The 27,385-nt window shown below is 38.7% G+C and overlaps 1 protein-coding gene across 8 annotated transcripts; it reads left to right on the top strand.

Annotated features, from left to right (window-relative positions):
* The first annotated feature begins 7,445 nt into the window (after positions 1–7,445).
* On the top strand, positions 7,446–26,959 carry LOC114273433 (calcineurin B-like protein 2). 8 transcript variants are annotated; one of them, XM_028215225.2, is made up of 10 exons: positions 7,450–7,614; positions 7,935–8,027; positions 13,621–13,775; positions 15,297–15,379; positions 15,590–15,649; positions 16,293–16,401; positions 16,742–16,794; positions 17,228–17,308; positions 26,160–26,272; positions 26,479–26,959. In XM_028215225.2, the coding sequence occupies exons 3-10, from the start codon at positions 13,652–13,654 to the stop codon at positions 26,534–26,536; spliced, it is 681 nt and encodes a 226-aa protein (XP_028071026.1). In that variant the 5' UTR covers positions 7,450–7,614; positions 7,935–8,027; positions 13,621–13,651; the 3' UTR covers positions 26,537–26,959. The 8 variants fall into 8 exon arrangements, with proteins under 8 accessions (XP_028071025.1, XP_028071026.1, XP_082744565.1 ...); XM_082888439.1 differs by having other exon boundaries at positions 7,478–7,614; positions 7,935–7,965; XM_082888437.1 differs by lacking the exon at positions 7,450–7,614 and adding an exon at positions 7,617–7,809.
* The last annotated feature ends 426 nt before the right edge of the window (positions 26,960–27,385 follow it).

Genomic DNA, 27,385 nt, shown 5'->3' on the forward strand with positions numbered 1-27,385 from the left:
TCCTCTCGTCTCGGCTCCTCTCGTCCGACTTCCCTGGAAGGTCGATGAGAGGCCTTCCGCTCCTGGTGTGCTGAGGGGCTTCAGGGATTGTTTTCCTTCCTCCCTTCTAGGTATTAGTTGCTGGAATCGGCGTGTCCTGCAGTGGGTACGGTGGCTGCATGACATTGTTTTGCATCATGAAGTTGAAGACCGACTGCAGGTCTGCCAACTTGTTTGTCAATTCTTTTACTTCTTCATCCCTCCGCAGGCACCTATCCCTCCATACCTGGAGGTTATCTTCGTTATAGTACTTGCTTTGGTCTGTCTTCTTCGAAGTGTCGCCCTCCTGGCCGACGTTTTTCTCTCCGTGGACCTGGTCACGAGTTTCTGCATTGTGGTTGTCTCTTTCGATATCAAGGTTGATAGGTCTGCCACTCTCAGCAGGAGTGTCGTCCCCAATCTTTTCCTTCTGTCTGTTACTGGCCATCTATTCTTCTAATTTTCCACAGACGGTGCTAAATTGTGTGAGTGATTTTCTGATCACATTGCCCGTTTAGTAATCAGCTAGAGAGCATCGGCAAAATAGATGGCTTCAGCTAACCTGTAACAGAAAGAGAAGGCTCCGGCGGTGGTTTTTCCACCCGGGGGCACTCCGACGATCAAGTCAGTATATCTCTCAAAGATAATCAAGTGCTAAACTCACTGCTCAAAGCATAAATTGCGTACCTTAGACCCACGAGGGTGCCTCTCTTTTTATAGTTAACTCAATCCTAGTCCCACTAGAAGCCTGACTTCTAGGAACTCCAATTCTGGACTTACCTTGGACTCTTCAAGAGATAAAGATAAACTCCATAAGAGCTTTATCCTCATCTTGACTAAGTCTCCTCTTCATTCTTGGACTCTTGTCCCCTATCCGCTTATCTTGGATTCCGATATCTTCGGAGGAAACCTCGGCCTAACCGAAATTACCTCGGCACAACGACCAGGACACGTGGTACCTCGGCTGACACGTCGACGTCACCTTGCCACGTGTTGGTACTCAGAAAATATATCCCCACAAACATGATGTAAGATTTAATGATTATGTTTACCCAAAAAAAAAAAAAGATTTAATGATTATATTTGAGGGAAACTACTTTCTTAACCTTTCTACTTTGAGAATATTGCAACTTTAACTTTGTTGTGTTATTATAATTTTTTTTTGGGTTTTGGAAGGTGTTTATAAAATTTGGACAGCTTTAGTTTTATAAAATGTACAATTTCTTGTTGCTTACTACATTACAAGACCAACAATACTATAAATATACCCTTATCAATTTAAAATTTATTTAGAAAAAGAATCAATGGTTCAAATTCATTTTACTCATAGACCTCATACTTTATCAATTTAATCTCTATCACACAATCCATTCAAGACGAATAATGGGCTCCTAAGGATGGGTTCATAGAATTTTTTTTATCAGACAAGTGATTGTCTTTTTGTAAAAATCAATAGTAAAAAATAAGGTTTGGATTTGTCCCAAGTTACAATATGAATTTGAGAGATTAGTGGGATACATCACAGGTACTATTTTGATAATTTAAATAGTTCATTTTATAGGTACCAATATATTATTAATAGAAAAATTAGGTTAATCCGATAACTCTAGCATTTGTTTATCATGTTTATCTCTAACTAAAACATAAGACATACATGTGGGTTCCATCACTCAACGTGATCCTACATATTATTGTATCTAATTGGTGTGTTAATGGGTATATTAATTAGTGTTTTATATCATTACTGTTTTAAAACATATATTTCTTTTAAGACAAACCCAATTAAAATAAAAAGTTACAATTATTTGATCAACATAATTGTTTTTTCATTGATGATATACATGGAGAGTCTTACAAAATGAACAATTTAAATTATGAAAACGGGACTTGTGGATGGCTCCCTGATTCCTTCGAGTTCTTCAAGATTAATTTGAAGTTAAGAAAATGTGAGAGTGATTTCATATTTTTAAATTAAAATATTAAGATGTAGAAAATATATAAAAATACTTCATTTAAATTTTAAAATTTATAAAAAGTTAAGTTGTTTATACCTCTCATAAAAAAAAATGGTGGGTCGTTATACACACCAAATATAAACACTAAATTATACCAATTTTTTTTTAAATAATGACAAGTCCAGGTATCGATCCACAGGGATAATTGTGAAATTAGACTAATTTAATCGCTAAATTCCTAAATTAATTTGGGAAAAGTTAAGGATCGTGAAAAATCTTTCATGAAAATAATCATGAAAGCTTTGTGACCATTGGATTACCTTGATTAGTGTGTAGTGCTTTATTTTAAGTGTAATCCAAGAGTCACAAAGTTTTCATGATTATTTTCATGAAAAGTTTTTCATGATACCTAACATTGCTGAATTAATTTTGATTAAAAAGATCAAGAGATTTTATGACTAAACAGGAATTAAATGAAATTGAGAAGTTAAATTGACAATTAAACGTAGGGTTTGAGAGATGGATTTTTGGAAAAAATCCTAGGGTAAAAAATTCACCACTAACTATATAAACGAGATTAAACATCGGCCAATAATTGCAATCCGGTTTAAAATACCCAATATTTCACAACTACAAGTTTGAAATATTGATCAAGAGGGTTGTTGCATTCAACGTACAGGCACGAATCATCCTGAGTAGCACGAGGCGTTTGCTCTAAACTACGGTAGCAACACAACCCGCATCTCGTAGTATGACTCGTCTCGTACTTTGAATACAAACACAAAGAATGCTAATGTATGGAAAGCATTAAATAATCACAGAGAGTAAAATACTTAAAAAGATGAAAAGAACAATTATTATAAACTTCTAAAACATCCATACATGTGTTCAAACCATTTTACAATTAAAGCCTAAGAAAAATCCCTTTTACATGGCTAGGATTTCATCAAAACCCTAGAAAAGGCGAGTCTAGCCACTCATGGAGGAGTGGGAAGAGATGGAAATCCCCATGAAAATTGCCTCTCAAGCTTAAAGAAAAATCCTTCTCTAAACCCTAGCCTCCATTTTCTTAGAATAAATTTCGAACCCATTCACCCAAAAAAAAAATTTCGAACCCTAGGTTAGCCTATTTTTCCTTCTTTTATTCTCAGCAAAACACACCCAAAAATTTATGCACGCGTCCCTAGGTGGGCCTCTGGAGCGGTGGTAGAGCTGGGCCGTATGTGCGGTGAGGTGACTAGCTCGGATTTTTCTTTTCCCGCACGAAGAATCTGCTTTCACGCCCTTTTTGATTGAATTTGCATATTTCCTGTCAAATCTGTACAAGTGCACAAACACATCATCTCCACCAAATAATCAGAATTGAAAGATTATAAATGTAACTTAAACGATCTCAATGTGGTACCTTTCGGCCTACATCAGAAAATACGCAAATAATCAATTTAAATAATTTATATTTTCTCATACAAATATTTTATTTTAACATTTGATTCATGTTGTGCACAGACTTTTTTTTTTCTTTTTTTTTCAACATCTATATTATATATAAAGTGAATATCTATCTTTTATATCTATCTATACTGTATATAAAGTGAACAAGTCATTTGGTGTCTAAGCCTTCTTCTCATGCCAAGTGTCCCTTATTTCTGTAAGAGAATAAAAAAAATAAAATTTTGAAGTAGTGAGAGGGATTTGAACCTAAGCCCATTGGTCTTGTAAGCAACACTTTTATTATTTGAGCAATAGACACAATATGTTTTTAATTCAAAATTAAAATTTATATTTTATAGATTTAACAATACACCCATCTGGTGGGCACACATCCATTAGTAGAATATATAAAAGAAGTGCTTACGGGTGTGTTTGGTAACATTTACGTTTTCAGTTTATATTTACAAAAATTTTATAAACTGGTTTTTGTTTATTTTTTGTTTATTTTTAGAAAAACATAAACTACAAACATGTTTGGTAATTGACAAAATGTTTAAAAAAATTTAAAAACATAAAAAAGAGTGAGAAATGACAAGTGGCGGCAAGTGGCGGCGGAAGACGTTGGTGGAAAGTGGTGACGGTGGGTGGTGGATAGCTGGTGGTGGCGGGTGGGTGGTGCTGGTGGTGGGTGGTGGGTGGTAGCGAGTGAGTGGTGGCGGTGGTGGTGGCTGGTGGGTGGCGGATGGCAGGTGGTAGTGGTGGGTAGGTGGGTGATAGTGGCGGGTGGTGGTTGGTAGCGAGTGGGTTGTGGTGGTGGTGGTGACGGGTGGTGGTAGCAGGTGGGTGGTGGGTGGTGATGGTGGGTGAGTGGGTGACGGTGGCGGGTGATGGGTGGTAGCGAGTGGGTGGTGGTGGTGGCGGGTGGTGGTGGCAGGTGGGTGGCGGATGGCGGGTGGTGGTGGCAGGTAAGCGGCGGGTGGTGGTGGTGGGTGGGTGGGTAACAGTGGCGGGTGGTGGTTGGTAGCGAGTGGGTGGTGGTGGTGGTGGTGGTGGCAGGTGGGTGGCGGATGGCCGGTGGTGGGTAGTGATAGTAGGTGGGTGGGTGACGGTGGCGGGTGGTAGCGAGTAGGTGGTGGTGGTGGTGGCAGGTAGGTAGCGGATGCCGGGTGGTGGTCGGTGGTGGCGGGTGGTCGGTGGTAGCGAGTGGGTGGTGGTGGTGGTGGTGGTGGTGGTTGTGGTGGTGGCAGGTGGGTGGCCGATGGCCGGTGGTGACGGGTAAGTAGCACGTGGTGGTGGTGGTGGTGGTGGTGGTGGTGGATGGGTGGGTGACGGTGGCAGGTGGTAGGTGGTAGCGAGTGGGTGGTGGTGGTGGGTGATGGTGGTGGTGATGGTGGGCGGTGGGTGGTAGTGGCGGGTGGGTGGACAAGTGGCTGGTGGTGGTGGGTGGTTAGTGGTGGTAGGTGGGTGGTGAGTGGTGGTGACAAGTAAGTGGTGGGCGTTGGATGGTAGTGGCGGGTGGATGGCAGGTGGGTGATAGGTGGTGGCGGCGAGTGGGTGGCAGGTGGGTGGTGGCGGCGAGTGGTGGGTGGTGGTGGCAGGTGGGTGGTGAGTGGTGGTGGTAGGGGGTGGACGGTGGGTGGTGGTGTCGGAAGACGGTGGTGGAAAATGGTGGCGTGTGGTGGCTAGTGTTGGGTGGTAAAAAAGAAAATCTCAAAACTCAAAACGGAAACACATTTTTTGTGTTTTCATTTTTTGGCCAAATTTATAAACTGAGACCACTGATTTATAAATCAAAAATTTTATCAAACAAGTTTTTATTTGAGTTTTTAAAATTTTTGTAAATAAAAACAGAAAACTGAAAATGTAAGTGTTATCAAACGACACCTGCAGGTGCTGTTTGGTAACACTTACGTTTTCAGTTTTCTATTTATATTTATAAAAATTTAAAAAATTCAAATAAAAACTTGTTTGGTAAAATTTTTGATTTATAAATCAGTGGTCTCAGTTTATAAATTTAGCCAAAAAATGAAAACACAAAAAATGTGTTTCCATTTTGAGTTTTCAATTTTTTTTTTTTTACCACCCAACACTAGCCACCACCCGCCACCATTTTTCACCACCATCTTCCGCCACCACCACCCGCCACCATTTTCCACCACCTCCCACCCCCCACCACCACCTGCCACCACCACTCACCACCCACCTGCCACCACCACCCACCACCCACCACCACCCACCACCCACCACCCGCCACTACTATCCACCGTCCGCCGCCACCACCCGCCACCTACTTGCCATCACCACCCACCACCCACCTGCCACCACTACCAGCCACCCACCACCACCAGCCACTTGTCACCTACTTACCCGCCACCCACCACCACCACCACCATCACCCACCGCCACCTACCTACCACCACTACTCACCACCACCCACTCGCTACCACCTACCACCCGCCACCGTCACCCACCTACCAACCCACCACCACCCGCCACCACCCGCCATCCGCCACCCATTTGCCACCACCACCCGCCGCCGCCACCACCACCACTACCCACTCGCTACCACCCGCCACCGTCACCCACCCAACCACCATCACCACCCACCACCCACCCGCCACAATTGTAATTTCTCAAACCTCAGGAGGGAATCTGTATTTTTACCAAACCTCGAGGGGTGTTTGTAATTTGCCCTTGTAATTTCTAGTATTATAGGACCAATTCTTATTTTAAATAAACTTTATGGTTGTATTTGTAATTTGTTAAAAAATAAAATATTTATGTTTCATAATTGACTAAGAATATTTGCATAATTACAAAAAAAAATTCAACCAAGATGTAGGCCACTATAAATAAATTATTCAAAATAAAAGGACAAAAAAAAAAAAACTGGCCATAAACATGTAAGCAGGTGTCGTTTGATAACACTTACATTTTCAGTTTTCTGTTTTTATTTACAAAAATTTTAAAAACTCAAATAAAAACTTGTTTGATAAAATTTTTGATTTATAAATCAGTGGTCTCAGTTTATAAATTTGGCCAAAAAATGAAAACACAAAAAATGTGTTTCCGTTTTGAGTTTTGAGATTTTCTTTTTTACCACCCAACACTAGCCACCACACGCCACCATTTTCCACCACCGTCTTCCGACACCACCACCCACCGTCCACCCCCTACCACCACCACTCACCACCCACCTGCCACCACCACCCACCACTCGCCGCCACCACCCACCTGCCACCCACTTGCCGCCACCACCTATCACCCACCTGCCATCCACCCGCCACTACCATCCACCGCCACCACTTACTTGTCACCACCACTCACCACCCACCTACCACCACCAGCCACCCACCACCACCAGCCACTTGTCCACCCACCCGCCACTACCACCCACCGCCCACCATCACCACCACCATCACCCACCACCACCCACCACCACCACCCACTCGCTACCACCTACCACCTGCCACCGTCACCCACCCATCCACCACCACCACCACCACGTGCTACTTACCCGTCACCACCGGCCATCGGCCACCCACCTCGAGGGGGTGTTTGTAATTTGCCCTTGTAATTTCTAGTATTATAGGACCAATTCTTATTTTAAATAAACTTTATGGTTGTATTTGTAATTTGTTAAAAAATAAAATATTTATGTTTCATAATTGACTAAGAATATTTGCATAATTACAAAAAAAAATTCAACCACGATGTAGGCCACTATAAATAAATTATTCAAAATAAAAGGACAAAAAAAAAAAAAACTGGCCATAAACATGTAAGCGCGTTTTAAAACAAAAATACTTTGTACCCCCAGATTTTCAGACCCCCAGTGACCCCCAGTGTTTTCTTATTGGCTGAAATTTTTTTTTTTCTTTTTTTCCTTCTCTCTGTCAATCACAGAGCCTCACGTAGAGTGGGGGTGCTGGGGTCACCCCCACTGGGGTCCCAGCACGGTTGGTTTTAAAATCAGATTTCGTTTAATTTTTTATAATTTTTATAAAAAAATATATATAAAAAAAATGGAGAGTATAATGTGATTATTTATTTGTTTATTTATTTTTTAACATACGGTTGCCTTGCCCGAGAACAATCAACACGCCAAAAAATGTCGCAGCACAATCTCAACTCTTCCCTTTCTCTGTATCTGTCCCTCTCCCTCTCCCTCTCCCTCTCCCTCTCAACCCCACCTCGATTTTTCTAAAAGGTACGACGATTTTCATTTTCATTTTCATTTTCATTTTCTATGCTTTATCTCTGTCTATATCCATATCTAAATCCGTACTCAGTCGCTATTCGATTATTGCTGATTATTAGTTTTGGGTTCGTGTCCATTGGCGTGATTGTCTCTCTCTCTCTCTCTCTCTCTCTCTCTCTCTCTCTCTCTCTCCCCCTTATCTGGGTTTGGTTTTTTAAAGCCCTACTTTCTGTTGTCATGTTTGATTCATTCTTCCAGATTTTGCACTAATTTGGAAATCGTTGTGAAAATTGAGGGTTTTGAAAAAGTTTCTTCTTTTTTCTTCTCAGTCTGTGCATCCAATGGCGATCATTTGAATGGGTATTAGGTCTTGGATCGGACTATGCGCATGCACGATCAATTGTTGCCGATATATGTTTAATGTTGATTTCTGTCTCTACCTTTGTTTGCATGCTGGTTTATGGGTTCTTTTCCTCATGTATATATATATATATATATATATATATATATATATATATGAATCTGTTTGCATGCAGTTGTGTTTATTTGTTATTTATTATGTTTTCCTTCAGTTTCCATTTATCAATTTTCAGATTTGGTTGTTAGATTGGAACAAGTTCTGAATTCAGTAGGTTCTAACTTTAGGTCGCTTTTATTGCCTTTCTTGGTTAATGTATTAAAATTTTTTGGCAGATGGGAAAAATTGAACCCTTAAGCATTTAACAGCATTGTCGACCTTCTAAATTATAAATTTTGCTTTTTTTTTAAAAAAATACATAATACTACTGGCGGAAAGTTTTAGTATTAAAACATTTGCCTTTCCAGTTATGAGTAATTTGTTGTGGTTGATGGCATGGAGTTGGAGATTTCTTTTATGTTTTATGGTAACCTCATTTAGGCTTCGTTGATGCTGCATAAGTGCATTATGCATATATATTTTTTGATTTGGCAAGTTTTATTCTTTCAGCTAAATGAGTATTAGGATATAGCCACCGAATACTAAAGTTTATACATTTTCAAATATCCTTAAAAGGGTAGGTTATATATTGGAACTGAAACTGATTATACATACAGAAAATTCTAGTTGGTTGAAGTTTAAATTGCATGTCGTTAGCTGCATGAGACCACTTGCCATTCTTTCAATGCTCAATTCAAACTACATTGCAAATTGCATGCATAATGCACATGCATGATATTGCAATACACCAATAAAACAAACACGTGATATATTATATACATGATGTGTTTTTCTATAACAAATTCAAAATTAAAAGAATTTGGAATCCTATGGCCCTGTTTGGTGGAGCTTTTTTTTAAGTTAAAAGTTGATAATCAGAAAGCAGAAGCTAAAAGCACCCCTACCCCAGCTTCCAAATAATCAGCTTATTTAAGTTATTTCTGCCTAATAAGCTATAAATAGAAGTTACACCAAACAGTTTGGCACGGACTCCCAAATCAAAATAAGCTATAATCACCTCCAAAAGCTGTAACAAATAATCCCTATGTTTGTTTGGGATGGAGTCTAGTTGTGAGATTCGGTAATTTTTTCTTCTTCATTTTCTTACTTATGAGTTACTAAAGGAGAAAGTTGGGTTTTGACAAGCATGCTACGAGCATGTAAACCTGGGATGGCATGGGCATTGTATTATAGAAGTTTTAACTTATCAACAAAAAAAAAAAAAAAAAAAAAAATTGTATTATAGAAGTTTTGCCCATGCATGCACTTGATGGGATATGTGGGGATGCTCAAAAAGGCAAATGTATATGATATGCAATGTGTCTTGTATATAATTTCTTTGCTTTCTGTATGGGATACTATACAATTATTAGTGTCACCTGGATGTCACCAACTATTGGGTGCCATGCTATGGTATGAATTTAAGTTATGCTTTTCCATTAAAGCAAGGGAAGGGAATAATTAGATCCACCTACATTTAAAAACAAAAAATAAAAAATTGTTTGGGTAAATTACATTGACCAACAACCTTGAGTTTTTAGAAAAAAATACCATAAGTCCCACAAGTCATTGATGACCTCCTTTTTAGTAAGGCTAAAGTGATCGGAGCTAATGCAGAAGTGTATAGACACAAGAATGAGCAAGGGTAAAACATACATTTTAGTACAAAAAAGATGACATCATTTTTTTATCCATATAACTAATGAATTACTGATGAAAAGGGGGGGTAAGTGTTATATAAATATTAAGGGAGATCAGTGTAATTATGTCAACAATGCGGGGCTAACTGTATTTTCTATAAATCTCAAGGGAGGTGAGTGTAATTTACTCTTCTTTTTTTTTTTTGCTGTTTTGTTTTGATGACATCATCCTATGGTGTGATGAGTCATGCTGATTGACGGTTGATTGGCTAATGTGATGGATGTATGCTAGCCAAACCCAACAAAAAATGCTTTAGGAAGTACTTTTTGTTTTGAGGTCAAGGAAGAGACAAGCATTCCAATGTATTTTTGTGCTCTTACATTTGTACATCAGCTGCAAAACTTTGATGGAAGTATAAGATGTGTCCTTATAAATATCTAGTTATCTATTGACAAGAAACATAGGAAAATATCTACGACACATTATGTCATAGTGAAATGTATTTAAGGTTTGGCAATATTGTTGATGTTTAAGAGAAATTTTTATTCACATGCATATAAGGAAAAAGTGATTTGTTTACAATGTCTTGTTGTAGAGTGATCATAAAGAACCATATATTTTAGAGCTAGTGATGCAGAACGTGTGTGCACCATGGAGTTTTTATAATTTTGTCTTTAATATTCATTATCTAATTTATTTTAGTATTTTATTTTTAATTATAGTTTAATTAAGAGTCTTATGTAATTAAGAGTTTACTTTAGTGGGTTTCCTTTTTTTATTAGGGATTTTATCCTATATAAGTATTAGGTTTGCATTGTATTCTTTAGCTTTGAATAATGAAAAATTGAAGGTTTTATTTTGTGGCCCTTTTCTTATTCCCCTCTCTTCCTTCTTTCTTACTTTCTTTAAAGCGTTCTACATCAGTGAGGCTTGAGATCTCATCAAACAGTTATCAAAGCGGTTTCTATAATGATCATGAAATAAATTATAGAATGGCTGATAGAAAAACTAAATACATTATAAAATGCAAAGTTCAAACATGATCATATTGGAGCTTAAGATTGGAGAATATAACTTAAGATCCTTTCTCCAAGTAGTTTTTATTCAAGTGTGAGGCCAATATGGAAGGTTTGAGGTTCAACAGTTGATGTGTGCACTCGTTTTATTTTTTTTTATTATTATTTTTTTGATAGGTAAAATCTCTCTAAAAGGAAGCAATAAGGGAATGCCACCCACATCCAAAAGAGAATAAAAGCAAGAAAACCCTACACACCTTGTGTATTGAAAAACCTTTACAAAATTCAAAGATTTGGTCACAAGAGGGGTTAACAGCTCACGGCTCCAAACGGTACAAAAAGCTTACTAAAATACTCTTTAACCCGTGAGGGTAGACCAAATACAAGCAAAGAAACCTCTCAAAGCCCACGAGGATATAGGCACAATAAAAATTGCTCAAACCACTAAGCATAAAAACACTCACATCCGAAGTTAGGAAGATAACAAGGAGAATTAACACTATAGAAAAACCAAACCGAACTATCCTACCTCTTAAATATCAATCTTTCTTGAACTTACATGCTTGGCATTTAGCTTTAGGAATGATTGTCTTGGAAGCAAGGTTCTGAAAAGCGGTTGTGGTCGCCGTAACGGTGGCGGTGGCGGTGGCGCAGTTGCGGTTGAGGGGTGTAAAGGCCGTAGCGTAACGGTTGCGGTAACCGGAACCATGAATTTTTTTATTTTTCGCACAATTTGAAAAAAACTTACCGATACGCATATTTTTTTTCCCATGATCATATTTATTGGGTTTAAAATAAATATTGATCAATTTTTGTAAATTTTTAAGTATGATTCAATATATTTCATATTTTTAAATCACTATAAACTGAGTTTTTTACATTTTATTTTAATAATTAATGACTTTATATTATACAAAAAATCAATCACTAACTATTATATATAAGATAAACAATAACAAAAGTAAGAGAATAAATAAGAGCCTAAATATATATATATATATATATACATATTTTAACCAAGCCAAATAGATAATGACCACACCTATTATTATTATTATTATTTTCAAATAATATATAGATAGACACACACAAACAAAATGGTTGAGTGATAGCAGCTGAATAGAATGGTATAGGTCTTACAGCTTCAACAAATCAATAACATGTTCATCTTCCCTCTTCTCTCTCTCTATCTCTTGTTCCTCCATTTTCTCTCTTTATCTTCCCTCTTCTTCCATTTTTAGCTTTTTTTTGTCAGTTTTTTCGAAAGAAACAATTTGGAACCGTTACGTAACAGTGCGTAACAGGCCATTACGACTGTTACGGCACCGCTACGACCGCTACGGCAGCCGCTATGGCCGACACACCTGTGAATCTCAATCACATTGCAAAAGTGGCCGTAACGGGTGGCAGTAACCACTAAAACCGTTACGTAACGACGTTACGTAACGGTTGCGGCCGCTTTTTAAAACCTTACTTGGAAGTTTAAGGTTTCATATATTTTCTACAAACTCATTTCGATTTTCATCCCTTGGTGATGTCATGCTACACATGTTCAACTTACATCCACCTTTCAATGGAGTTAGATTCTTCTTCCACCTTAGTTTCATCAATCCGACAATTGCTTTAGTCAACACCATCTCTCAGGTGACCTTCACCATTGTGCTGAATTTCCTCTAAATTAACTTATGTTCTATGCAATTCACTTTTCATAATTGACCTTTGGTTTCCACACTATACTAACCCAAGATTCAAGAGTGCCTAAGTAATTGGAAGATGATGCCACGGATTTGGATCTTGCATAGTGGAAGTCGCCTTTGTGGGGGAGCCTAGATTTGAAACACCAATTTCCTTGCCGAAACGTTTCACAAATTGAGCATCTTTATGGGTTTCAAGTAGTTTCAACTCTAATCTCAAAATGCTCTCCATACTCTAGCTTGATATTGATTTTTTTGGGATCTCCTTATTTACAGGCACATCAACTCACATTCTAGCTAATAAAGTCTAATTGAGAAGGTAGGCTTGTCCAAAAATAGAGGATTACCAAACCATCATCCGTCCAAATCTCCGGTGGGAGATTGTAAAGCTTTACCTACAAAGGCACACTAGTAATTTCACATTTAAGAGAGTTGTAAACTCAGTTGCCATTGTTGAGAGTTGTAAAACCTGAGCTGGTTGATCCTAACATTATTTGTGATGAGCTGGACAGGCTCTTCTGTCGAGTCTATGAACATTCTTTAAGGGTGTGGTTTCAGACCTCAAGCTTTCCATTCTTGAAAATCTGCAAATTACAAACCTGTGGGTATGCTTTAAGCAATCCTCAACATCAATGGAGCTTTGAGGATCTCTCTCTCCCTCTCTCTCTCACCTCTTTGCTTGTTCTCCTTTTTTTTTTAAAAAGGGTTTTTTGGGTAAACTTTAAATGAATTAACAGGTCTGTGACACCAATTGTGAAGATCTTGTGGCTACAAATTAGAAGTAGAATGTATGTGCTTGATCCCTGGTGATGCTAGCCATATGTGCTTAAGCATGTCTGTTGGGCCTCATAGAAAGTTGACTTAATTCTCACCCTATAGCTGTGATATAAAGATACAATAATGGATGTGCATTATCTAGGTTTAGGTTGACATTGTATATGGTTTATGATATATACCAAGTCACTTTAATTTCTTTTGCTCAAGTAGACTGTTCATTTCTTTTTGGGTGAGAGTGAACTTTGAAGTACTTTATTGCAATTGTTATATGTTTTATTTTTTTCCTTTTCTACTGTACTTGCCTTTTTCTTTACCACATTCATTTAAGCTGCCTATATCGGAAGCAAAAGGCTATGCATTCGTTTCAGTTCATTGCTATGTGAGGCTTTTATTGAGAAACATTAAGCATTCAATTTTATTTGGCATACAGGTATGGGGTGTTTTGATATCTGGAAAAGATCATGTTGCAGTGCTTAGACGGAGTAAAGCATATGCTTTCTGTTGTTGTGAATTGCTGTGATTCCGATTTAAGTAAGCCGCCTAGGGGTCTTGAAAATCCAGAAGTTCTTGCGAGGGAGACAGTATGTATGTTACATATCATTGGAAACTTTATGAAATACATTAATTAAAGTAATATTCCATTTTTTGTTGATGCTATTGAGTTAGACTACTGCTTTTTATTTGCAAGTTAAAATTGTTTCTTGCCCATTTAAAGTAATTAGTAGTATTATGTATCCTCTTATATTGAAATTTTATATTTTATATATGTATGTAATATGTATCATCAACTTTAGTAAGGGTTGGTTTGGAGTGTCCTAAAAAAGTGTACTTTTTGTCTTTTTACGAAAAGATGTGCAGAAAAGTAGAGAGGTGATGTGATGGAAAAAAGATAAAAAGATAAAAGGATGGATTATATAGTAGATGCCAAACCAACTCTAAGTTGCGAAGTAGTAGTATTATGTGTCATCATGTTTGGAAACACCTACTATAGTAATACAATATGTATATGTGAGAGAATATGATTTGTAACTTCACAATCTGACCATAATTACTACCAAAAAAAAAAAAACTGTAAGATCAAGCACATATTAGTAAATATAAACATAAGAGAAAGTGAAGAGGAACTGATGAGGTGCATTAATGGCAGTTTTCTTGTGTTTGTTGTGTTCAAAACCATGTGGTCTTTAATACATGGAGGTCATTTATGGACATTCGGAATTTTTCTATGATTTGCCAAGACATGACATCTTTCCCCAGTTACAATGTGGAAAACAAAACAGGGCATGTGGCACTTTACCGGTGATAGTCTCCCAAGACGGCCTTTGGCAAAAGAGCCTGGGGCAATCTGCCCAATGTCCCATCCAAAAGTGTCTTCTAGGATGATGTACTCATGAGCTTCGAAGGGACTTGCCATGTGTGATTACACTTCAACACACCCTGATGCTTGATTCTTACCTAGGTTGTGATTAGGGCTCTGTGGTCAGTGCTTCTCATCACCATGGATGTGCATGCTGGTATCAAGATGCTTGGAGGGGTTGATTTGTTAGCTAAAGTAGGGAGCTAGTCAATGGGTGAAGCTCGCTTCAGCTGTTCAAGGGACTATGGTGACTTCTTGCATTTTTTGACAAGAGAGGGATGATGTCATCACCATGAGACGTTGCTCTGAGGGTGTCCCCAAACCTATGGTTAATTGAGCTTTGATAGCACTGCAGACCCAGTGATGCTAGCTGCTTTAACTGTGGCTGTGTGACTGGCTCTGGGCCTTGCACCACCGTCCTTGTATAATTGTATAAGATAGACAGCCCATTTCATTTGATTAATTTTCTTGAACCTTGGTACTCATATTAGTTAGGATTTTAAGTCCCTTGGATGGATGTTCACACTGCCATTTGTTTCTTAGCTTCTTTTACTAATAAATTGAATATTTGTGAAACCCTACAGAAAACGTAAGGTATGCATACCTTGACTGATTGTTTAATTCACTGGCAGGTGGATTTTTTGAAATCCTGCCTTGTGCTTGACTATCAAACTTCCATGCTTTTCCTGCATGAAAGAGACATTTTGTGAATGCTATTTAAGTGTTTGTTTTCTTTTCTTGAACTGCAGTTAGTGTGAGTGAAATTGAAGCATTGTATGAATTATTTAAGAAGATTAGCAGTGCTGTGATTGATGATGGGCTCATCAACAAGGTAACATTTTAGGAGATTATTCTATTTATTTTGGATTGACACAATATTCCATCTTTTGGGCTGGTAATATTTCTGTTCTCCTTTCTTCAGTAAGGGTATGAGGATTTCCTTATCACTACAAGTTTTTTTTGCCCCATGGTTTTTGCAGTTTTGCTTCAAACCTATCTTACTCGGAGCTTTTATTGTTGGTTGCTAATTATGATGTTGCAGGAAGAATTTCAATTGGCACTATTTAAGACAAACAAAAAGGAAAGCTTGTTTGCAGATCGGGTACTCCTTCATATATCAAATTTTGTTGATGTTTGCATCTTATTCCCTTATAATTGCAAGGCCTTTTTGCTTAATGTAACTGTATAACATTCAAACACTATAGAGTTCAATAATCTAGATTTTGACAGTATGAGTCTAAACAATTTGGATAATTGACTGTATTCTAGCATCTATTAACTGTTCATGGCTTTAGAGTAAAAGACCATGTTTGGTTTGTGTTTCAGGAAAAAAATTTCAGAAATTTTTTTGAAAAAATGGAAACTAGTTTGATAAAAATAAATATCAAAAATTCAATTTTTTATTTTTAAAATTATTTTTGACCTCCCAAAAGATAAAATTATACAAAAAATGATAAGTTATTTATTTATTTATTTCTTTCTTTCACTAAATGATAAGTGTTTTAGTTTTTTAGAAAAAATTTATGAAACAAGTTTCTGAAACACAAACCAAACATGGCCTAAATTTTCAACCAATAAAAAAAATTCTGACTTTAAACCAAAATATTTGCCTTGTAACTTAATTTGTTTTTCTCTTTTCTGTTCTATTTTTTTTTATGCGTGTTTCTTTACCCATAAAATTCTTTGATGTGTTTTAAGAGAGCTTTCATTATATTAATTCCTTATTTACTTTTCAAATTTTTTAGGTCTTCGACTTGTTTGATACAAAGCACAATGGCATATTAGATTTTGACGAGTTTGCACGAGCTCTGTCTGTATTTCACCCCAATGCACCGATTGATGATAAGATTGACTGTAAGCCATTGTTATTGTCTTTTGTTCTTCTTTTGTATATTTTCCGATGTCTTCTATGCTTCTTTCAAGTATGGAGATAGGAGAGGCTAATATAATTTACCAGTTTTTTGGTGTGTGGTGCTGTAATGCCATAATCTTCCTGAAATTGGGTATGATGACTCTGTAGTGGCAAAATGTTGACAAAAACATTTCTGTTATGCTCTACTGATATTAGAGCAAGTGAATTTAGGTGTTTGCATGCTTTAATTTTGCTGTAGTTCTGTTCTCTGTTTCTTGAGTGATTGCATGTTGGTGCTGATATTGATTTACGTTGGCAAAGCTAAATTTTTCTCCCTTGCAGTTTCATTTCAACTTTATGATCTCAAGCAGCAAGGATTCATAGAGAGACAGGAGGTAATCTTTCTTTTATTTCTGTTTCTTTTCTCTTCTTGATGAAATGAATTAATTGATTTCTAATTTGGTTGTTAGATGAAGCAAGAAAGAAACTTTACGAGCCCAAGAAGAAAACTTTGAAATATTTTCTCCTCAATTTTCTTTCTTTTTCTCTTCACAATGAGAGCCAAACAAGAGAAAGTGAAAGAATGGGAGGAAAAGAAAAGAAATCATTTGCTCTAAAACACAGATAGTTTGCTGCCCTTGACTTTGAAGTAGCTCCTACTGAGTGTTGCAAACTTTGGAATGCAGAACGTCTATTTCATGGCACCTTAACTAGTTGAATGAAAACATAAACAAAATAAAAACAAAAACTTAACTAGTACAAATTTGGCAGTATTCTTATGAGCCAAGTTGTGATGATGTGTAGTTTTACTAACTTTATCATGTACAGGTAAAGCAAATGGTAGTGGCTACACTTGCTGAATCTGGTATGAATCTTTCAGATGACGTAATAGAAAGTATCATTGACAAGGTACTACGACCTTCGTCTGATTGACACTTTCACATGTCAAGGTCTTTGTATATTTATGCTAGATGCTCACAATCAAGCTTTTCATTACCCAGCTCTTATAATTTTATGCCTAATTTTTGTTTCTTGTTTTGTATGTTTACCTTTTGGGAGTTCTTTATTTGGTTATCCATATCACTGATGCCTGTCTTGCTTGAAAATTAGAAAACATGTTAGTTGGTTGAAAGTGGAGACTTTTTTCTTTTTTTTTGGTTGTTCTCATTTAATTTTAACTTGCATCATCTGTCTGTCATTATTCAATTATCTGTCTTGCTCATGAATATTTCCTTCACTATTGTGTTGTTTCTGTGCTACAATTTCTCCATGCTTTCCATTTGGGGTCTGGATTGTTAAAACCTATCACCTATTTCACCCACTTCACCCACTTAAACCTACTCCACTAAACCTAACCCACTACACCACTACCACCTCACCTACTCCACTAAACCTAACCCACTACACCACTACCACCTCCACTGCACCTACTCCTTACCTACTACACACTCACCCTCTTCTATATATAGGAATTATGAATCATTGTAATATATATAACATTATATCAATCAATAATACAAGCATTTCTCTTTATACATTAAATTTCTACATGGTATCAGAGCAGGTTTAGAACCTAGTATTTTTGCTTCACCGGCGGGCGGCAACTTCGCCTTGGCCGCCCGCCGGACCTCAACCTAGTCCACTAGCATTTTCTACACATACCTTCACTCTTCTTCACCACCTCGCCGACGCAAACCCAAAATCTCTTTACCCATCCGTATTGTCATGATCGGAACTCTCACTGGAGCCCAGTGGGGAATCTTCGCTAATGGTATGTACTGTTGCTCCATCTGGCTTACAATCTTTGGACATAGAGATTTCCTTCGCTGCCAGTTCTTCAGACCCCTCAGGACAAGCCTGTCTATCACATGTGGCATCAGAACTGTGACTTTCCTCCAAAACACAACCCATGGAGTGCTGATGCAGACTATCATGTGTTTCCTGCACAACAAGTCTGGTGTCATCCAAAATCTTTTCCATGTTAGGCTCCTTAGACATACACTCAAACAATGTAGAGATTCTTGATCGAAGCTTTGTCAAGGATAGTGAATCAGCATCAGATTGTGGATCCATTACAGACAATTCCAGATTAGAAGGCACCTGCTTTGCCAACGAATCCAACTCAGGCTGTTCTTTAGAGTGGAAATCTGAATCAGGAAGTCATCCATAAGCTGCAGGTGATTGTACTTTCAGCCTTGTTAGGCTTCTCAACATTCTTATCCTTCTTGAAATGGGACAGCTCAGAGATCAATGCTGTAGCCCAAGCAATTGCAGTAATGTCACCCAACACAGCTCTCTCTCTCTCTCTTTTTCTCATTCACACTGCCACATACACACACATGCACGACATCCCTCTCTCTTCATCATGTACCCCACACTCTCTCTCTCATCTTTCCACTTTCAAACCCACAATACTTTTTTTTAATCAACCCACTCCCTCACTTTCTTTAAACCTCTCTTTCCTCCGTTTGATTTCAAAATCCATTATTTTTATTTATTTTCTCCAAACCACTTTCCTTATTTCCCCCCTCTTTCATTTTGATTTCAAATATATTTTTATTATTTCTTTCTTTATTTTTCTTTCACATTATTTTTAATCTTTTTCAAATTCCATTCATACCATATAGCTTTGCACACCAAACCATATTTTATTCATCTCGGGATCAACCCCGATCACCATTTTACACCACAAAAAAAAAAAAAAAAAAAAAAACCCAAACAACCACATCCACAGGCGGGTTTTTTTCTTCTCTACTCTGCCGCCGGTCTTTTCTTCTTGCCTCCGTCCTGGGCGGCCCTTGCCGGTGTTGCCTCCGTGCTTCCTAGACCACCAAGCAAGTTGCCTCCTCCCTGCTCCTCCACTACAGCAAATGGTGGACCTCCAAATCGGAACATCACGGTGGCCTTCCGCTTCAGCTCCTTGTTTTCTGTCTTTAGCACACTTATCTCTGCTCTCGCATCCTTATACATGCGTTGGAGCAGAGCCAGCTGGGAGTTTAACTGTTGCACCTCATTTGTCCTGCTCTGCAGCCGGTGCGACAGGTTTGTGACCGCAGTCATGGTTTCCACACATGACTTCAGAGTATACTGATTGGCCTCAATATCAGTTTGCACCGCCATTTTTTGCTCCACCGACCGCATCGGAAAGTTCAACGGAGCAAAACCAGAGGTGTTTGGTTGAGGTTCACTGGCCACCGCACCAGTTATTTCTCTTGTGGACTCGTTCAATTCTGGAAAGAGCGTGAGCAGACCACGGGAAGAGGAGGCCATGTTCTGGGTAGCTGGACGGGAAGAAGAGGCCATGTTGCTGAGTGTTTCAGAGACGGGTTGGTTACAGAGTATTACAGAGTTTCTCTCTCAGTAAAGGAAGAGTTTTTCAGAGGATTTTCAGAAGTTTTTTGTCTGCCTCAGCCTCAGCATCAACCTTGGTTAAATAGACGGGGCAGCCACGCGTATCGCGCGCCACTTGACGCCAGACGACAAACGGGCGCGCCAGCCAAGGCACTCACGTGCCTCGCCATCATGTCCGGCACATCTTTTTATGACTTGGGCTCGCCTTTTGATGGCACGTCTTTTTATGGATTGGGCACGCATTTTTGATGGCACGTCTTTTTATGGATTGGGCACGCCTTTTGATGGCATGCCTTTTGAAAAGATTGGGCACACCTTTTGAGGGTGCGACTTTTTAGGGGTCCGACAAGACTCTGTAAACTGTCCCGACATTGATTCCGGTTGGCTCCTTCATGGGTCCGACAAGACTCTGTAAACTGTCCCGACATTGATTCCGGTTAGCTCCTTTATGGGTCCGACAAGACTCTGTAAACTGTCCCGACATTAATTCCGGTTAGCTCCTTTATGGGTCCGGTCCGACAAGACTCTGTAAACTGTCCCGACATTGATTCCGGTTAGCTCCTTTATGGGTCCGACAAGACTCTGTAAACTGTCCCGACATTGATTCCGGTTAGTTTCTACAAGGGTCCAGCAAGACTCTGTAAACTGTCACAACAACTGTCACAACATTGTCTGCTACAACGGTCCGACATGACCCCATAAACTGTCTTCTACATCGGTCTGACACCACCATACAGTGTCCTCTACAACGTTATGACACCACCATCCAGTGTCTTCACCAATGGTCTGACACGACCATACAGTGTCACCTATCCTCTTTTATTTTTATGTATTTTCTTGTTTTGTAACTCTCTCCAAACTCAAGTTGGTTAGTTCCTATCCCCCTTGAGTTTGCGGGGGGCTGTTAAAACCTATCACCTACTTCACCCACTTAAACCTACTCCACTAAACCTAACCCACTACACCACTACCACCTCACCTACTCCACTAAACCTAACCCACTACACCACTACCACCTCCACTGCACCTACTCCTTACCTACTACACACTCACCCTCTTCTATATATAGGAATCATGAATCATTGTAATATATATAACATTATATCAATCAATAATACAAGCATTTCTCTTTATACATTAAATTTCTACAGTTTTTAGGTTGATATTATATGTGGATTGGCTTTAATACAAGAAAAATGCTAATTACTGTACAAAGGGTTCTCATTAGCCTCAGTGGATGTGTGAAAAGTACATTGAAATATATGAAAATTGTATAGAAATATGTGAAAGTGCTTGGGATGTGTGAAAAATACCTTGAAATTCTAACTCGGTACTTTGGTAATGGTTTTAAAAAAATCTGTGGGGAATATTGTGCTCCTGTCCACTCACTGGTATTTCTGCAAACCACAGTGCTTCCGCAGATTATATTTTATTTGATAAAAACCATAATCAGAGCTTTCCATGATAACAAAAAACTTTAACCAGATGATTGTTATCTGGTTGTAGAGTAGTTTTGCATGTGTAGAGGCAAAACTCAGCATTCCTCAAGATGGGATGCATGTTGATGAATTTTCACTTATTATGATGAGAACTGCATCATGAAGGTTGAGGCTGGTCAAATCAAAATGGTTTAGGTACAACAGACTGACGGTTAAGAGTGAACAAAAAATGGATTATTAGGCCAGCTATAAAGCGCATTAGGTGTATAGTTGCATAGTTGATTGTTAACAAGTCGAAGTTCAGTAATTGTTGTCACCTCTTCTGGGGCCTTCCTTCTTTTGAATCTCCATGCAATGAATTACGTAGAGGCCTTTCAATGAGCAGGTAAAAGGAGATTGATGGTCTAATCATATAATTATTTAAAATATGATAAATCTGTTCTCTAACTGAGAGTGACCATGCATTAGATGTATTCCTGTCTGATAATAGTTTGATAAAATTCAGAATATTTCACATTTTATGTCAAAATTTATTAAGTAGTTAGATGCTTGCCTGTTGGGTGTGCATTTGATATATAACCCAAATTCTAAGGATTTTCATTTTAAACTTGAGCATCTCTCTTTCGATGACACACACACTGTCACCAATTCTTATGGAATCTTGGTGATGGGTAGGGCTGTTCACGGGTCGGATTGGATCGGATTTGTCGTTGATCCGTCACTCGAACCGACTACAGTGGGTTGGACATTTTTTCAACCGATTTCGACCGAATTGTAGTTCAAAACCGTTCTATTCGAACTGATTTATTCGGTCGAGTTTCGGTCAGGAACAATTGGTAACCTTTTCGCTTTCTTCAAACCCTAATCTATATATTATATATACATATATCTATTGTTGAAATATATGTATTATTGATTGCTTTGTTGATGTTATATTGTATTACAAATCAGAGTGGCATTATATAGGAGAGGGTTTGGGTAGTAGGTGAGGAGTAGGTGAGGGTGAATTGGTGGTAGGTGGAGTGTAGTAGGTGAGTGTGAATGGTAAATTCTAACAGCCCCCCGCAAACTCAAGGAGGATAGAAACTAACCAACTTGAGTTTGAAGAGAGGAACAAAACAAGAAAATACATAAAAATAAAAAAGGATAGGAGACACTGTATGGTCGTGTCAGACCGTTGGTGAAGACACTGAATGGTTGTGTCATAACGGTGTAGAGGACACTGCATGGGGGTGTCATAACCATGTAGAGGACAGTTTATGGGGTCATGTCGGACCGTTGTAGAAGACAGTTTATGGGGTCATGTCGGACCGTTGTAGCAGACAGTTTACGGGGTCATGTCGGACCGGTGTAGAAGACAGTTTACGGAGTCTTGCTGGACCCTTGTAGAAACTAACCGGAATCAATGTCGGGACAGTTTACAGAGTCTTGTCGGACCCATGAAGGAGCTAACCGGAATCAATGTCGGGACAGTTTACAGAGTCTTGTCGGACCCTTGTAGAAATTAACCGGAAACAATGTCGGGACAGTTTACAGAGTCTTGTCGGACTCTTGTAGAAACTAACCGGAATCTATGTCGGGACAGTTTACAGAGTCTTGTCGGACCCTTGTAAAAGTTGCACCCTCAAAAGGTGTGCCTAATTTTGTCAAAAGGCGTGCCATCAAAAAGCGTGCCCAATTCATCAAAAGGCGTGCCATCAAAAGGCGTGTCCACTTTATCAAAAAATGTGCCATGAAAAGGCGTGCCAGTTTGTCGGGCGGCAAGAGGCGCGCGATGCGCGTGGCTGGCCCTGGCTATTTAAAACAAGGTTGAGGCGAAGGCTGTGCATACGAGTCTGAAACCTCTGAACGCTCGGAGAGCTTGTCTCTGCAAATCTTGAAACACCCGGAAACCAACCCTTCTCTGAAACACTTAGCAACTCAAAAAACATGGCCTCTTCTTCCCGTCCAGTTACCCAGAACCTGCTCACGCTCTTTCCAGAACTGAACGAGCCCACAAGAGAAATAACTGGTGCGGTGGCCAGTGAACCGCAACCAAACACCTCTGGTTTTGCTCCATTGAACTTTCCGATGCGGTCGGTGGAGCAAAAAATGGCGATGCAAACTGATATTGAGGCTAATCAGTATACTCTGAAGTCATGCGTGGAAACCATGACGGCGGTCACAAATTTGTCGAACCGGCTGCAGAGTAGGACAAATGAGGTGCAGCATTTAAACTCCCAGCTGGCTCTGCTCCAACGCATGTATAAGGATGCGCGAGCAGAGATAAGCGTGCTAAGGACAGAAAACAAGGAGCTGAAGCGGAAGGCCACCGTGATGTTCCGATTTGGAGGACCGCCATATGCGGCAGTGGAGGAGCAGGGAGTAAATGTGCTCGGTGGCGTGGGAAATCCGGAGGCAACACCGGCAAGGGCCGTCCAGGACGGAGGCAAGAAGAAGAGACCGGCGGCAGAGTAGGTCGGTGGGTGGCGGCCGGCAGAAAAGAAAACAAATCTGTTGTGGTTGTGATGGTGATCTTGTGTGGTCTTTTTTTTTTTTTTTTTTTTTTTTTTTTGTGTGTTTGTTTTTGTGGTTGTGGTGGAAAATGTGAACCGGGGTAAATTCCTGAGATGAATAAAATATGATTTGTTGTGCAAATTGGTAAATGTTTTTTTTTTTTTTTTTTTTTTTTTTTTTTTTTTTTTGTGAAATATAAAAAAATAATAATAAGATAATGGAAAAAGAAAGATAGAAAAAATAAAATAAATAAAATAAAATAAAAGTAGGGATATGAGAAATATATTATAAAAAATATATATAGAGATATATCTTAAAATAAAAGAAAAGTGTGAAATAAAAAAAGAGTGGTGTTTGGTCAGATATGGGGGTGAGCAAAGAGAATAAAAAAATAAAGGGTGAGGAACATGAGGATATGGGAGAAAGACGAGAAAAAATAAAAAAATAAATAAAGAAAAGAAAAAGTAGATCGGCTTAGAATGCATTACTGAATTCAAAGAGAATAAAAAAATAAAGAGTTTAAAAGTGGAAAATAAAGAAAAAAAAAGAAAAGAAAGGTTTATATAATATGAGCAAACAGCTTTTGCAGGTGCATCCATTAGTGGTGTCTCCCAAGCCATCATGATAGCCTTGCTATGGCAACGCGAGGAAGGAGTGGGTGCCGACGAAGCCGGCGGCGCCTGTGACGAGGATGGAGAAGCCGGTCTGTTTGAGATTTGATTATGTAACAGGTTAGGGTCCGGCGGGCGGTGAAGGCAAGGTTGCCGCCCGCCGGAAGGTGAAGCTCACCAAGAGCTAACCTATTGCTCTGATACCATGTTGAAATATATGTATTATTGATTGCTTTGTTGATGTTATATTGTATTACAAATCAGAGTGGCATTATATAGGAGAGGGTTTGGGTAGTAGGTGAGGAGTAGGTGAGGGTGAATTGGTGGTAGGTGGAGTGTAGTAGGTGAGTGTGAATGGTAAATTCTAACATCTATACACATACAGATATGAGAGAGTGGTGAGAGGGAAAAAAATGAAAAAGAGCCATTTTGTAGCAATAGCACAAACATTACATTAATTTTCGAACCCTAATATGTATATATAATCTCAAAATCAAATATACAAACAACTCACACAGTGATTCAACCACAACTTTCTCACATCTGATCTAAGAGATTAAGCTAGGGCTTCTGAAATTGAGAGACAGAGAGAGTTGAAGCTTGGGTTCTGAACTTCGCCAATCATCATCACCACCACTTTGATGAGATTAGGAATTTTGGATTTGATGAATATATCAGAGATAGAGGGATGTTCAGGTTGAGATGAACTGAGGGGGTTCAAAGATAGAGAGAGAGAGAGAGAGGAGGGGGAGGGGGAGGGGGGGGGGGAGGTGGAGACGAGAGGTTGAGAGACGTGAGAATGAGAACATAGAAGGGTGAGTGAGAAAATTTTTTTTTCTTTGTTTGAAGGAGAGAGAGAGAGAGAGAGAGAGAGTTAATGACTGGAAATTGATTTGGAGAATAGAGAGGGACAGTCGAGAATGATGAGAAGACGAAAGGATGAGAGAAAGAGAGATTTTTTTATTATTTTTCTTTCACTAGAGAGAGAGAGAGAGATAATGATGGAAATTGAAAGTCTGAGGGATTTGAAATGGGAAGCCGAAAGGATGATAGATTTTTTTATTATTTTCTCTCACTGGAGGGAGAGCTAATGATGACAAATTAAAAGAAAGGCAGATATGAAAATGGGAAACAGAGGAGGTTGTCTTGGAAAGATAAAATAATCAAATCTATGCAATATATAATTAATATAGTCGGTCAAGATGACCTAGGAAATAGATGAGGCTGCCTTGGGAAGTAAAACAGTCCTGTACAAGTTTATATTATATATTTAATTCGGTTGATTCGGTTCAAACTGGTTTCTAAATATTAAATCTGAAATCCACCTGAAATCCAAAAATATTTGCATAAAACAAACCTTGACCGACCGTTGGAACTGTCGAAACCGGCAACACTCTGTTCGGATTGGGCGGGTCAGGTCAGGTGTGCCGGGTAATTCGGTTCTTTGTACACCCCTATTGATGGGGTGTGGCTTTGAGCATTGACATGCAGCCACCATGTTTATTTTCACTCTCTCCCAAGACTGGCGTCAAGTATCGACCACCTTGATTGACGTCTCACACTTTACTCCCTAAACCTGCTTACCTTAGCAAACTTTATCTCTTCTCTCTTTGCGACTTTCTTCCTTCATAATCTGTTACTGAGAAATTCAATTTGAATGTATGATGAAAGTTCAAACAACTTTTGGATGATACATATATTTGCAGTGACTTGATCTGTATGAAAGTTCATCCTGCATATTAGAATGGTGGTTGTGGATACAATTTGATATCTCCGTTATTTGGGAATATATTTAAATTTCAAGCATTTAAACACTGCATGCAATAATTGTGGTAGATTTGTAACGAATTTATTATATTTCAGACATTTGAGGAAGCTGATACTAAGCATGATGGGAGGATTGACAAAGAAGAGTGGCGCAGCCTTGTATTGCGACACCCTTCTCTTTTGAAGAATATGACCCTTCAATACCTCAAGTAAGTTCTATTTCAGTGTCACTTGGTGTTGCTTGTCAGTATGGGCCACTATAGTTCTGTTGACTATCTGCTAAAACATATAGCGCCAAAAGACACTGCTTTAATGTTTAACCCTTTATTTTATTTTTTCAAGTTTTCTGTTGATTATGGAGGAGCATTGTATAGTGTAGCCTGGCAGCTAAATTTGTTTCATTTTCTATGGACAGAGACATCACCACCACATTTCCGAGCTTTGTATTTCACTCTCAAGTGGATGATACCTGAGTTTTGGACCTGCATTAGTTTCTGGTGGTATGGTTTGTTCCTTGTGTAGACAATGGTGCCAACTGTGTGTGTAAAGGTTTGCCAAGAAGCTCTTGCATCCAATTAGATGCTGAGTAATGGATGTGGACCTCGTCTTTACCGTTTCGATGAATAGAACTTTTTCAAACATGTGAGGTTTCTAGTTTGAATGACCTCTCTGTTTTTGTTCTTTGCTTTGGTAGTTCATTGGGACATGGGAAAAGAGGCAAACGAAGAGGCAAAGGTTATGTTACTAGCGATTGTCATGTTTTGTTTTTGTTTTCATGTGAATGCTAAGGAAGTTGGTTAGTCCAACATTCTTTTTGCAGAGGCAGCTCTGCTACCAAAGTGTATAGAAGCCTTTTTTGGTAGAGTGAATAATTGATTGTGTTTAAGTTTTTAAAATTTTTCATAGTGAGAGGGCTCGCTACATGTACCAGTGTTTTAGGGGTTCATCGGCAAGTGCATTTCAAACCAACTGATTTGCAATTTTGCTAAGATCTTGGAGGCATTGAAAGCAGTTTTTCAAACACCATATGGGCTAAAACATGTTTGTTTGACCATATGCTAGTTACTTGTGGAATTTATTTACTTTTATAATTTAGTGTTTCTATTGTAGTTTTTTGATGATTGAATAACTGTTGGGATGCTTTAGATGATTGAATAACAAATACTGTGCGCGCAAATTGAAAGTGGGATGTTCCTGGACGACCCTACAAAGTACAAACACAGCAAAGTATTTGCATGACAGTCAGAAAATAGCAACTAAATGAAAGATCATATTGGATGCGCACATGTTTTCAAAACATGTAAAAACCGAGCACTGGTAAA

This window comes from Camellia sinensis, chromosome 9 (genome assembly GCF_055761805.1).
Source record: "Camellia sinensis isolate YWXY chromosome 9, ASM5576180v1, whole genome shotgun sequence".
Classification (NCBI taxonomy): Eukaryota; Viridiplantae; Streptophyta; class Magnoliopsida; order Ericales; family Theaceae; genus Camellia; species Camellia sinensis.